Here is a 15,244-nt window from a genome sequence, read left to right on the forward strand (position 1 = left end):
TCTGAAAAGGAGAAACAGAGAGCGAGTATAATTTCACTAAAAGCTGATATTATAGTACATTTTATCACTAGTTTAGCCGCTGACATCTTGTTTATATATAAAAACCGTACATTGTATGACCTAATTCATCTTTTAATTTAGTTTTTTTAAACACACTTTAAGCCGGGTACACACATTAAACAAAACATCATATCCGTAACACGATCGTATCATGTTTGCGTAACATGTGTGGACGATACATCGTAACTTCGTACATTTTGTAGGACGCAAAAAATCCCAGATATTGTAATAAAATAAGAATAAATGATACTCATTGGCACTCACTTTAAGCAGTTTCATATTTCTGTAGATAAGTGCGAAATAAAAATAATTTCACTGTTAACGGTACCCACGCGAGAGATAGCTAAAATTAAGAAGAGTCAAGGTACGGCCACAGGTGAGTGGAAATAAAATAATTTGTTAACATTTGTTTTGATTTTTTGGACGTCCAGAAGTATATATTTTAATTTTACCCGTGTTCGGAATAATTTCTCACATTAATCATGAAAGAGGTAAAAAAGAAGCCTTTGGGGTTTTAGGAATAATTTATGCAATTTCTGCTATTGGACTTCTTGGATTGATTGTATTAATCACACCATATATTCGCTATTGGAATCGCTGTTCATAAACGACCATACTTCACATCAGCAACGACTATAGTAATTGCTATTGCTACAGGAATTCAAATTTTTTATTTGACTAGCAACTTTCTACGGAACACAAATTTCTTTTAATCCACCCACTTTATGAGCTTTAGAATTTATTTTTCTATTTATTATAGGAAAACTCACAGAAGTGCTTCTTGCCAATTCTTCTATTGATAATGTTCTTCATGATACTACTCATTTTCATAGGAGCTGTATTCGCAATTTTGGTAGGAATCACTCAATGATCCAGATTATTTATAGGACTTTCATTAAACAAAATAAATTTTTAAAGGCTTAATTCCATACCATACCTTCCATGGCCATACTCTCATAATTCTAATTATTTTTACTATTTTAGTAGGGCATATACTATTATCAATAATTATAAATAAGTACACACATCGATTTATACGACATAGCCAAACTATTGAAATAGTTTAAACTATTATCCCAGCCATTATTTTTATTTTAATACCTAATTTTTATTGCACTTCCATCACTTCGCCTTCTTTACATTCTAGATAAAACTTCTAATTCTTTAATTACTATTAAAGTAATTGGACACCGATGATACTGATCATATTAATATTAAGATTATAAAAATCTTGAATTTAATTAATAATATATATGTATTTGTATAATCCCAACAAATGAATAATTTCAACTTCAGCTGATGTAATTCATTCGTTGAACTATCCCATTCTTAAAGCCGGGCTCAAACGACTCGTATACTTGACGAATATGTAAATAATTGAATATTTGGCAAATATACGAGTAAGCAGGTAATTATAATTCACACGACTTGGTAATTGAAGAAATATCAGAGCCAAGGTTACTCGTCAATTTTCAGTTAAAAGTACAAAACGAGCGGGTTTAATTCGTCTGCAGTCATCATGGAAAGTGATACTGACAAAGTTGTTGCTTGTGCTGCGTATGTGGTAATAAGTGGTGCTTATTTAAAAGTACAACAAAAAAAAAAACAAAAAAATAAGAGGCGATGGTGGATGGTGTCTTTAAATAAAAGTAGAAACAGGTACAAAAATAACTTACTTCTTTATACTTTAAAATAATGAAACTCTACTGACATGTTGCAAGATTTAATCCGCGAACCTTCTGGACAGTTTGAACATTTTTGTAGGATGTCCGCAGATGACTTCAACTTTTTTTTGAATAAAATTGGTCCACTGATAGTAAAAAAAGATACGAATATGAGGAAAGCAATCCCCGTCCAAGAAAGATTTGCTGTTGCTCATAGGTTTCTAGCTTCTGGAGAAAGTTTCAAAAGCCTTTCCTATCTCTTCAAGTTCTCAGCACAAACAGTTTCAACGTGCGTATTTGACGTATGTAATGCTTTGGTAACTGTTCTACAGGATGAGATAAAGATAAGTAATTTTTTTTCGTAAACTATTATTTTACAAAAAAAAAACTATATGAATATTTAAATCTTTAATGTCAAACGACAGAGAAAATCTTCAATTTAAATCAAATAAGTAAGATTATTAGGGTTATCGTTATCATACTAAGTCTGATAAGATTGTGTCGGAGCTTGTAACAACCCTGTTGATTGTGTCGTACACTGTTTGGTTTGGTTTTTTGGTTTGTTTTGGTTTTTGTATGTATTCCTCCTAGTGGAGATGGCTGAGGATCATAAGACATTGCCGGTGAAGTTGGTTGTGAGAATGAAGTTGACTGTAAACCAGAATTCGGTCTGGTCACTGACATAAGCATTTGATCCTGAAGTGCCTGAGAATAGGTGGTTGGTGAAGGTGGTTGTGAAGTATAACTTAGAGGGGATGATTGTGGACGGGATATCATGTAATGTGACTGTTGACGTAACTGGTTAATCTTGGCCCGAAATAAAATATTGTCAATATCATGCATGATAGTGGCGCGTGTAAATTCATCGAAGCCTTCCAACTTCTCAGCTACTAGTTGTCCAAACAGCAGACACTGATTTGGTTTTGACTTCTTAGCATTACTGACATTTTTCATGCCTCATCCATACGTTGCTCTACTATATCCAAGGGCCTCTTCTTTGAATTTTTGCCTTTAAATGGTTCCTTGAAGGTTTCCTTCTGCAAACGCTCCTCCTCTTCAATAAAAAATGGGGCATTTTCTTGAGTTTCTGAATAAACTTTACTTTGTTTATTAGAAGATTCAGCTTCCTCATAATCATTCGTTGAGTTTTCTCCATCTTCAGTAGTAATAACAATCGCTCCTATTTCCTGAAAAAATATATATATTTAAAATTGTTATGTTTTTTTTTTAAGTTTTACTATTAATGTAATTTTTTTTAGATGCCTAAAACATCGCAAGAATGGAAAGCAATAGCTCTCGAGTTTAATAAAAAATGGAACTTTCCCCACTGCTTGGGCGCCTTGGATGGGAAACATATAGTTATCCAGTCTCCTATGAATAGTGCATCTGAATTTTATAATTATAAACACAATTTTAGTATAGTTTTAATGGCCTTAGTAGATGCTAATTACTGCTTTACATTTGCTGACATCGGGTGCCAAGGACGAATTAGTGACAGCGGTGTTTTCAGAAATACGATTTTATTTAAGAAATTAGACGCAGGAAACCTAATGATTCCCGAAGATGAGCCACTGCCTATGACAGATATACCCATTCCATATGTATTTGTTGCAGATGATGCGTTTGCATTAGGACCTCATTTAATGAAACCATTTGCAGGAATTTATGAAAAAAGCACCAAAGAAAGAATTTTAAATTATCGTTTGTCGCGAGCTAGGCGAATAGTTGAAAACGTTTTTGGGATAATGGCAGCGATATTTAGAATTTTTAGAAAACCAATGCAACTCGAACCCGAAAAAGCTTCAAAAATAGTTTTGACTTGTGTTTTGTTACAGAATTTTTTAAGAAGAAGCAGATCCTCCACACACGTATATACTCCACCAGGAACTTTTGATACGGAAAAGGATGGACATACTGTTCCAAGATCATGGAGGCAAGACCAAAGGCTGGATTAATCTTTTTTGTCACTTAAAAAAATACCAAGAAAAGCTGGCCGCCAAGCGCAAGACATACGAAATTCATTTTCTGATTATTTTAGGAGTGTTGGAAAAATACCATGGCAAGACAATTATTCATAAACATAAATAAAAAAATCTACTTACCTCTGTGTTTTCTGTAGTCCTAGGCTTATAAGTTCCATGTAAAAAACTTTCCATTTTTTCATAGGCAAACCATACTGGCTTAAAAACTTGAGAAGCTCCACTACCCGTTCCTGAAGTAGCTCTTACTTTACTGAATAAAGACCGAAACGTGGCCATAAGTGAATCTCTCTTTTTTTTTTAAATCTTTTACTGAACACTCAATACTAATTTTTTGCTCAATTCTTTTCCATGCATCCTGGTACTTCGTTGCGATTTTTATGTTGTGGGTGTTTGGAAGACCATATAACTGGTTCTTGCTCATAAAGATCAAGAAATTCCATTATTACTTCGTTTGGCCACTCCATTACTGAATTCGTATCTATTCGTATGCGCAAAAAGACTAAATAGAAAATAATACCAAAACTAACGTAGCCACTTGTCGAAGCGTGTGAGTGCTTAACTAGTCCGGACTCGTCAAATAAGCAATTAATCGCGTTTCTTTTGACTCGTAGTATTTTTACCGATAGGCAGTGGGAAAAACACGAGTGCCGAATAATTGTCCACGTAAACTACTCACACGACTTGGCAAGTATTCGCAAGTGACAAATAATTGCCAAATACACGAGTCGTTTGAGCCCGGCTTAAGAGTTAGCATTATGGCATTCTAACCGTTTAAATCAAACAAACTTTTATTTAAATTGCTCTGGATTACTTTATGGTCAATACTCAATAAAGAAATTCGTGAAGCAAACCATAGATTTTTATCAATAGTTATTGAAAGAATCTCACCTCAATCCTTTTTAAAATTAATTCAAACAAATTTACTAGATAGCTGAAAGCAAGCACTGATCTCTTAAATTAATGTATAGTAAACTAGCACTTTTTATTAATGAAAAATTTAGTTAAACGATTACGCTAGCTTGTAAAGCTAGAATTATTACTAAGTAATAATTTTTAATTCCTCAAACAGCCTCTCTTTCTTGATTAAAACTATGCGCATATTTTTTTTCTCTTTTTATTATTTTTAATTATTATACATTTAATTATTAGAAGATCTTTCATTTTTCTTTATTTTGTTGCACTAGGACAATGAATGTTTTTTTAGGAACAGCAGGTATTATGAAAGTAACTGGTTCGCCTTTCAAAGTCTACTGTTTCTATGAGACAAAAATAATCAGATGAAAAATATCTCACAATAAACTTTTTCCACTGTTTACATTTCTATTAACGTATAACTACGTTTGCCACCAATGTCTTTTTGTCTACGTTTTTTATTAATATTAATATGATAGTGCATATAAATATTTTCTAATGCAGCAATTTCTATTATTGTTGCTTCGATACTACTCAACTACTTTAAATAAACTAAAAAGGTAATGGAAAAAGATGTGCCTTGTGAATGTTCTGCTATAGGTTATACGACAATTCTTTGTTTTACACGATAATTTATCGAAACACCGAACTTCGCTGCGTAACAAAAAATTGTTGCGCGACGATGTTACGAAACGAAGTTTTGTTCTATTTGTATACGCGCCTTTAGTGAAAAAGGTTCAAAAAGTTCACTAAACCGTCAAATGTCATCTTATGTATCCCCCTTCCACAAAACAAAAATGGTGACCGTGTGACATTTGTCATTAATGTCAGTTGTCATTTTCCCCTAATAATTTAATCAAAATAAGACGATTTTTAGTTGGAAAATTCAAGTTTTTCACCGTTTTTCTGCTGAAAAAATTTATAGGGCACCAAATATGGCCGAAGCAGCGGTCGAGGAGCGGCCGCTCGCCCGTTTTTATTGTCATGTGTGCAACGTCGAATTCCAAAATGCAGCCAACGTAAGTGTATCCCTGTGATGTTTTTGTAGCACAGAAAAATCAATTTCTTTTCTATACTGGACAAATTACCCTATTGCCTGATCCTTTGGTCTAATCAAGATAATGATACTTAATATAACGACTTTTTATTGTCATATCTTTCTTGTTTTAATTAATTCATTTATTAGCCAAAGGATCCTGGCTCCATCATATACATGCTTGTCCCTTTAACTCGACAATATTCTATGACATACTTGGGCCTTATTATGTAAAGATTGAGTACATGTGTTTTATCTCTATGGTCATGAGTGTCATAGAGTGTGCCTGAGCTTGTTATGTTAAAGTTCTAACATAAACTTAGTAATTTATTTTTATTTTTTATGTGATAGTAACTGGAGGATCCTAGTTCTAAGAGAGTAGATAAGGATTTATATATTTTGTCAGCTCTCACCCAAAACATCAAATAGTCAACCTCTCACTTAAAGGGCCTCTAAATTATATGGAACATTAAGTCCCAACTAAATGAGTTTAAAAAATTGATGAAAACACAAAAAACACAAAGTCACAGTCTCACAAAACATAATCGTAAGCTACACATGTTTCATATAATGTGAAAATAGCTTGCGATTATATGTTGTGAGACTATAATCGCAGATTTGTGTTTTCTTTTTTTTCATCAATTTTGTGTGTTGGTCTCTTTGAGAATAATGGATGAGATTTTTGTATTTAAATGAGTTTATTTCTCAAATATCACAACAATTGTGTTTAAAATTTTAATGTATTATTGTAGCAATAAAAGTATTAACAACTGCAGTAAAAAATCAGCTTATCATTACAATCATTGAAAAACCATTTATTTTATGATGATTCATTGCATTGTTGATATATCTTTTCGAAATTGTTATCAGTTATTTTTGTGGATATATGTTATATTTGTGATAAAAGTAATATATTTTAAATTTGAAATGGTATATGTTTGTATAACTAATATTAAGTGTGTGAACGCTTAAAAATCATGTATACTGACTATTTACAAATGGAATATATTAAAGCTAATCAATTCTATGTCATGAATGCACATAATGACTTTTTAATTCAATTGACTATAGTGCAATAATATCATTAAATATCTATTACCTTTATTCACATACAAACATTATTAGTATTTTATCTAGTAAATTAACAGTGAAGTAACTTTAACCAGTTTATGAATAAAGGATTATGTTTTAACTAAACCTTAATTGTCTGGCGGAGAAGTCTTACCGTCTAATAAATTTAAACTTAGAATCAGGAGAATACATTACTATATAATTCCTTATGGTATTCAAACTAAGAAAATTAAGTGTAGTCAATAATTTTCTCTTCTGATAAAAAAATCCTTTTCTCAGTATTACAGGCTTTGCCCATGTTTAGTAAAATGTTGCTTTTATTAATCATTTGTAATATTAAATTTATGTTTATCAAGTCTACTTTAGTTGGTTTTTAAGTACATACATAGACAACATAATACAGGTGATTTAAGATGGATGATACATAAGAAGTATACAGATGTTGTTTGCCTAATGTTGTAAATTTTTAAAAATAAATAAATATATCTAAAATGTTACCTCATCTGTTAATATATAATTTTTTGTATAAGATTGTGACAATCAAACATATCACACAATCTCCTTGGAACTTCAAGGCTTTTTCTTTAGAAAATTTTTTGTATAGACAAAAAAGATGTCTAGGTATTTCTAAAAGAAATAGATACACTATGGTACTATTATCATTTTATGATGTACTCTTCACCATTTATCATTTAATGTTCTGTTTTTAGTTAATAGTGTTACGAATGAAATAAAAAGAAAAATTCCTTGGAATAATATGATCTTTTAATTTTTTTACATTAATGGTATTGAATTTTAGTCAACTAAGCCACAAACAATTAAACATTATCATCCTCCAGAAGATTCAGTTATTTCACATTTTCAAACTAAATACTTTTTTTCCAGAACTTTACTTGTCCACATTGCTCTGATGGGTTCATTGAAGAACTGCAAGAAACCAGACAAGAAAACCCAGGACATTCCGAACAAAATTCCTTTTTTGATGCCTTAGATTTGGTACTCTAACAATTACTAGCAATCACTTATCATATATATAATTCTAATTTTGTTTTAGAATGATGGCTTAGTTTATACTGCACCAAATATGGATGGAAGGTATAGAGGTTTTCCAAGGTTATAACATTTTGTTGTTTGCTTTTTTACAAGAACTAATAGCGTTTGTAGCACTATGTGATTGTATATAGGGTGATTTTTTTGATTTTAAGGTCTTTAAATTCAATAGTTAATTGGCGCCATAAATTATTCAGGAAACATACAATGTTTGAATGTTTTTAAGGGAATCTGAATAGTCTAGGTCACAGATTTTCACCACTTTAATTCATAAAGATGGATTATAGTATAAAGCCCAATAGAGATTTCTAAAGACCAGTTTTAAAAAACCACTTTATATATTTCTACCTTTTGATTTAGAAAAAAAATCTTTTTCTAGACCCCTAACACGGATAGCCTCTTCAAATCTTAGACAGCAGCTACCGATGGAACATCTAGTCCATGATTTCATAATAAATTTGGGTGTGGGAGTCAATATGGGAGTGCCGGGGAATGTGCAACTGTTCTTAGGAAATCCTGGTGATTATGCTTGGGGCAGGGAGGGATTGGATGCTGTGGTGACACAAATGCTTAATCAGATGGATAGTACAGGTATATATTTTTATAAAATATTGCATTTTCAAGCCCTGTTATAACTATAGTTTAAGTGAAACCAAGGAAATAGCTGGTTTTCTTAGATAATTTTTTCTATTTAGGACCCCCACCTCTATCCAAAGCAGTCATAGACGCTATACAAGTGGTAGAAGTGTCCCAGGAACAAGTCAGCCAGAATATGCAATGTTCAGTTTGTTGGGAGCATTTTTCTTTTAAAGAACAAGTCAGGTTAGTGGTTACAGGACAATTTTGAGATATTGATTTTTATTTCAAACAATTTTAGGCAACTGCCTTGTTTTCACATATACCATGAGCTCTGTATAAGGCCTTGGTTAGAATTACATGGGACTTGTCCTATATGTCGACAGAATTTAGGCGAAGGGGACGGGAGTAACCCTCAGGGTAGTGGTGGAGAACAACAAAACGGGAGTACGGCTAATCAACAAGATAGTGGAGGTAAAAATAATTTATTTATTTATTTTCTCTTTGGTAGATATATTGATCTAAAATAAAAAATATCGTATTATTAACGATTAACATTATATTAAAAACCACATTTTTTTAAAATAAATCAAACGACGCCTAAACAGAGCATCATAAATCAAATTCCTGATTCTTAAAACAGAGCCACAGATACAATAACAGAATACATAATATACTGATAATAAACATGATCTGATACCTAATATCAGGTAAAATAATGTACTTACCTCCAAATTTTCTTGAGCCTCTAGCATCTCAATATATGTAACATCTTTCTACCTCTGGACGTAACTATTTTTTCCATATTTCTTTAAAAAAACACCATTAACCGGCACTAGCAGTAAACACTTGGTTCTTTCTTTTGAGGTAAAAATTTAATAATAGCAGTCATTGTAAATGGAACTTTTGTTCCTAGATGGCCGCAGTGGTATTTTCGCGATTGCTTAATCATGATACTCGGTTCCTTGTTCGTTAACACTATCCAATTTATTGTCAGTTTATTAGATTTAAAAAAGGAAAGTTTTTATGGAAAATCAAAGACCCTGAATAACAAGAATTTAAGGCAAGATAACTTTTTAATATATAGCTTCACTTGTAAACACTATTTTACCCAAACGTTTCTCCTTTTTCTCTTCTTTTTTTCATTGAGCAATAATACCAAAAATGTGAACACAAATGGGCACCTTAACACTGTTTTTTTTTTGTTCCAGTTTTGACTTTACCTAATTTGTTACGTAGTCTATTTACCGAATTGAATACTGCAACGTCGTCTAGGAGTGGTCAAACTGAACAGAATAATCCGCCGCCACCGCCTCCACCACAACAAATGGATCAATCCAGTAACAGTAGTACTCCGAACTCGTCGGACGACGGTAACTTTTTCATGTAACTTCTTTTCAACAGTTGACCGAAGCTTGGCTACTTTGAACTTTAAAAAAATAAACGGATTCCAAGTTGGATATTATGACATTTGCGTATTGATTATGGATGTCTTTTGACTCTGAAAAGTGTTTTTTTCCCGGATTATTATAATAATGGTATAATTCTAAAAGGAAGTTATTTGTTAATTATTACTTTTTTCAGTTGTCCTTTTAGAAATACATTTTTTTTTGTTTATATTGGATTTGATTTTTTGCCACTTTGGTTAGACTGATTTCTTCTTAGTTCAATTTAATGAATGCATAATAATTGGCAAAAGAATCGAATCTCGCACAGGGTGCTTTATGTAATATTTTTTCTATCGCTTTACCATCCTGTATTTAACACCTGCGAGCATATAATTTTTTCGCTTATACATTTTACCAATTATAATTATGTATTATGCTGCTAAAAGGTTAATTTACGTGAATTAGTATAATTACAGATTGAAAAATGAAATAATAATGTATAATATGTGATAATTTTAGAATAAATGCGATTGATTGTTAATTTTTAATCTATTTTATTTATTGTATTTATTTACATCCTGATTTAACATGCTCTGTGGGTTCTTTTTTGTAATTTATTAAAAAGTTCTAGAGAGACTTGGATATTTTATTTTAAACATAATTGTAATTAAACTGGGCAATGTTATAACAGTGAAAATATTATTTTATTTATTTAATACATGGGATAACACCATTAATAATTTGAATCACATTTATTACGAAAAGTTACTAGTTAAGAACATTATTCACAAATACAATACCAAGATAATCAAAAATAAGATTAACAGTAAAATACACCAAAATGCAACTCAAAATAGAATTAAAACGAGATTCCTTAAAAAATATTTATAATTAACATAATATTAGAAAGAAATAGCTTATTTAAGACGAGTTAAAGTAATATTAAATATACAGGGTGTCCGGAAAGTCAACGATAATACTGAAGGGGCTGATGGAGCAACTCATAAGCACCCAAAAAAACATAAAATGACCTTAGTAAAAAATCGATGTTTTTCGAGATATTGGCACTTTAGTGGAAGTCACCAAAATCCTACTCTTGGATCAGATTTTCGATTGTCACGCCTTAAAAATAGATATTTTTTAGAATCTCTTTTTAGCTATGAAACACTGAATAGCCATTTTACTTAAATCATCAAAGAGAAACATCAAACTAAACGGCCAAAAAATTTAATAAGAAATCTATTCTAAAATAAAGTATTACTTATTTTTATTTTTTAAACTTTAAATTTGACCGCTCATACTGGACCAAAAAAATTGTACGGCAACCTGGCTAATACCTTAAAAAGTTTGCTCATTTAATCTACTTTTTAAAATTACCTAAATGTTTTTTTAACAGTTTACTATTATTGTGTTAAAAATTACCCTAATTCATCTTATGATATCATTGTAAAAAAATTAAACAAATTTTTAAGTTATGTTTAAAATGTTTTTATTTCGTTGTTCCATTGGAATTACCAGAAAATTTGAACTGGCAGGCCTATTTAGATTTTTGTCGAAACAATCTATCAATTCTTTTAGAAGATGTTCCTTTGGCCAGTCGCCGAATAATGTGGTTCCAAAATGATGGTTGCCCGGCACATTATGCCCATGAAGTTCGTCGGTGTTTAAACCAAACATACCCCAACAGATGGATCGGCCGACTTGGTCCAATTTTATGGCCTCCCAGGTCTCCAGGCCTAAACCCCCTCGAATTTTTTTACTGGGGTTGCATAAAAGAAATTGTTTATGCCAGACCAATAAATAATATTGCTTAATTACGGCAGCGAATAAATGATGCAGCCCAAGATCTTAACGCTGCCAGGAATGCAAGATGGATCAATAGGTCATTTATTCAAAGATGCCAGGCCTGCATTCGCGTTGGTGGTAGACAGTTCGAACATATTATTTGATTTTTAAATTTTTTTTTAAGTTAAATAAAAATATTTTTTGAACATAACATAGTTATAAATTTGTTTCATAAGGTAGATTAGGTTTATCTTTCACTCTATCACAATAATAGTAAAGCTTTTTTTAAAACATATTGGGTAATTTTAAAATTAAATTAAATGAGCAAACTTTTTAAGGTATTACACGGGTTGCCGTACAATTTTTAGGTCTAGTATGAGCGGTCAAATTCAAAGTTTAAAAAATAAAAATAAGTAATACTTTATTTTATAATAGATTTCTTATTAAATTTTTTGGCCGTTTAGTTTAATGTTTGTCTTTGATCAGTAAAATGGCTATTCGGTGTTGCATAGCTAAAAAGAGATTCTAAAAAATATCTATTTTTAAGGCGTGACAATCGAAAATCTGATCCAAGAGTAGGATTTTGGTGACTTCCACTAAAGTGCCAATATCTCGAAAACCATCGATTTTTTACTAAGGTCATTTTATGTTTTTCTGGGTGCTTATGAGTTGCTCTATCAGGCCCTTCAGTATTATCGTTGACTTTCCGGACACCCTGTATACATAATATATACAGTGAGAGCCAAAAGTCCGGAATTAATTCATTTAGAATTCAGGGGTATGTTCAAAAAAAAAAACGCTCGGACACGTCGATTTTTATTTTTAACTGCGGGTTTTCTTACTATAATTTTATGTATACAGGGTGGTCCAAAAATAAGTTACGAAGCTTTTTTAAAACCATCTGTTGACACTAGCTAGTTAGTGTCAACTGGTACTGAGAAATTCACGGTTGAATTCCTGAACATGCAATAATTCATGCAACTATGTAACACCCTTACTAAGGTAACCTTGTTTTTTGTGTTTTTTCATCCATTGTTGCAATGATGTTGTCATCATTTTTTGAAGTGACAGGTATCAAGCAGTCTTATCCTTATTTATTGTAAAATTTAATATTGCCTGAAAAGATGAATAAGTTAAGTGAAACTGAGAGAATAGAAATACTAATTATGATAGGATGTGGTGATCGCATTAGGACCCAACACCAGGTTTGTGAAATGTTTAATACCAAGTATTCTGATAAGACAATATCTCAGTCTACCGTTAGCAAACTAGAAAGATAAATTCTCCAATCCCTCAATTTCCGAGGAAAAGAAGTTAAATGTTGTTTTGTCCATTGAAGAAAATCCTCATACACCGACTAGACAGGCAGCACTAGATAACGATGTTGGAAAAACATCTTTAAGAAGGATTTTGAAAAAGGCAAAATATCATCCCTATAAATTAAAATTAATCCGCGAACTTAACGAAGATGATACAGATCGTCGATTAGAGTTTTGCGAGACTATAATGAATGTCTGCCATAACGACCGTCTTTTTACTCGTAGAATATTTTTTTCTGACGAGTCGACCTTCTGCCTCAATGGTACAGTGAACAGACAGAACTGCCGTTACTGGTCTTCCTCCAATCCAAATTGGGTGATTGAAGCTCATACCGAATATCCTCAATCTGTGAATGTTTGGGCCGGCATTATCAATGACAGAGTTATAAGTCTATTTTTCTTCGAAGGTACCTTAACAGGTCAACGTTATTTGGAATTCTTAAGGAACGAACTGATTCCCGCTTTATGTTTGATGTTTCCAAATGCAAATAATCCCAATATTCTAGAAGCTTCAATTTGGTTCCAGCAAGATGGCGCGCCGTCACACTTCAGTAGAGCCGGGCGCCAATATTTAAGTGAGGTATTACAGGGTCGATGGATTGGGCGAAGGGGTCAATTGGAGTGGCCTGCTAGGTCCCCCGACTTGACTTCTTTGGACTTCTTTTTGTGGGGTTATTTAAAGCATAGAGTGTATGTAAATAAACCCAACAATTTAAAATAATTGAGAAATGAGATTCAACGAATACCTCAAGAAATGATACACAACGTTCTGAGAGAATTCGAATCAAGACTCGCTTACTGTCAAAAAGTTAATGGGGCTCAATTTGAACATTTAATTCGGTCTAGATTAGAATAGTTTCTTTTTGTTCAACGTTTGTACAATACTTTTGATTAAATACATTAATATTTTGAATGTTTTTTTTAGAAATTCAACCGTAAATTTCTCAGTACCTGTTGACCCTTACTAACTATGTCTAACCGTTTGGATTTTATAACATGTCAAAAGTGCAAATATGCCGATCTTCAACTGTCAATAACTCAAAAAAACAAATGAAGATAGGTATAGGACATTGTACATGAAATATGTCTAGAATTTTCTGTTCTTTAAGAATACAGAATAAAAAATAGGTATTTCCATTTCAAAAATTGAAGTTGATGGTCGTAACTTATTTTTGGACCACCCTGTATACATAAAATTATAGTAAGAAAACCCGCAGTTAACAATAAAAATCGACGTGTCCAAGCGTTTTTTTTAACATACCCCTGAATTTTAAATAAATTTATTCCGGACTTTTGGCTCTCACTGTATATAATAGCCTCATGTAAGTAAGAGTAAAAGTAAATTCAACCTTAAAGGATCATAAGTGGCTTAATGCGTTATTGTTTTTGTTTGTGGATTATATTATATTAAACAGAACACTTAATGGAATATTAATAACACATACGTAAATAAATCCAGTTCAAAAACTAGCAAGATCATTTACAGGTATAGGGGGTATGATAAACATCAACAAAAAATGCTACAAACATTGTAGCATTTTTTGGCACTCGCGAACACCGATGGTATTCACGATAAAATTAATAAAATATATGCTGATTTAAACCGAGTAATAAAGACATTTTAAAGTATATTAGTTGTAACAAGTATGCATATAAAAAATGCTTCAGTTTATTAATTAATGATGAATAATCGTTTTTAAGTTCAGAATATTCCTAGAAAGATATTTAAATCTACCTTTTAACATCCTATAGATGTGATAATATTTTTAAAACAAACCAGTCTAAGTTAGAAAAAAATTATACAGGGCGTTTTAAAATATGTAATTCTCTCGGAGTTGGATACCTGGTAAGAAAATTCTAATAAAACTTATTACAAATCCTTCTAAAGTAAACACCCTTAAATGACGCATCTAACAATAGATAGATATAATTAAATATGTAGCTTAGTACAGACATATGCTTTCTTAAAATGGATCCATATATGTATACTTATCTAACTAATATTGTTATCCGGATATGGGGTTACCTGAAACCATTCTTTTTCTAGCATTCTTTTTCCATTCTGTATAATAAAAATACTAATATGCAAATAAAAATATTAATCTATAAAAAAACAATTGTCTAGGGTCAACTGGATTAGCCTACACTAAAAATTTTAAGTGTCTTAGAAAAAATCTAAGAGTCCTAAATCAGGTAATCATGAAGACCAATTTATGGGTTCCCTCGTCATGGAAAATCTTAAGAAAAAAGTGCATGGAGTTTTTGGAAATGGTAAGGATGCAACTGATGTTTACTAAGAATTGCATGACCTGTAATTTTTGGGCAATCAAGCTTGACTGTTAGTTTTTGGACATTTAAAGGAGAACATTAGTGCAGATAAATATATTTTTTAAATAAAAAC

General features: G+C 31.6%; 2 protein-coding genes across 3 annotated transcripts; both read left to right on the plus strand.

Moving 5' to 3' along the window:
* The first annotated feature begins 7 nt into the window (after positions 1-7).
* LOC126734379 (uncharacterized) lies at positions 8-3,825 on the plus strand. The gene is made up of 2 exons (XM_050437979.1): positions 8-436; positions 2,984-3,825. Exon 2 carries the CDS (start codon positions 2,984-2,986, stop codon positions 3,677-3,679), a length of 696 nt encoding a protein of 231 aa, XP_050293936.1. The 5' UTR covers positions 8-436; the 3' UTR covers positions 3,680-3,825.
* Positions 3,826-5,439: 1,614 nt separating this feature from the next.
* On the plus strand, positions 5,440-9,968 carry LOC126734507 (E3 ubiquitin-protein ligase Iruka). 2 transcript variants are annotated; one of them, XM_050438166.1, is made up of 7 exons: positions 5,440-5,637; positions 7,611-7,721; positions 7,780-7,838; positions 8,155-8,366; positions 8,471-8,597; positions 8,653-8,825; positions 9,563-9,968. In XM_050438166.1, the coding sequence occupies exons 1-7, from the start codon at positions 5,554-5,556 to the stop codon at positions 9,739-9,741; spliced, it is 945 nt and encodes a 314-aa protein (XP_050294123.1). In that variant the 5' UTR covers positions 5,440-5,553; the 3' UTR covers positions 9,742-9,968. The 2 variants fall into 2 exon arrangements, with proteins under 2 accessions (XP_050294123.1, XP_050294124.1); XM_050438167.1 differs by having other exon boundaries at positions 7,780-7,820.
* Positions 9,969-15,244: the final 5,276 nt, after the last annotated feature.

The sequence above is a fragment of the Anthonomus grandis genome, chromosome 3 (assembly GCF_022605725.1).
Source record: "Anthonomus grandis grandis chromosome 3, icAntGran1.3, whole genome shotgun sequence".
Taxonomy (NCBI): Eukaryota; Metazoa; Arthropoda; class Insecta; order Coleoptera; family Curculionidae; genus Anthonomus; species Anthonomus grandis.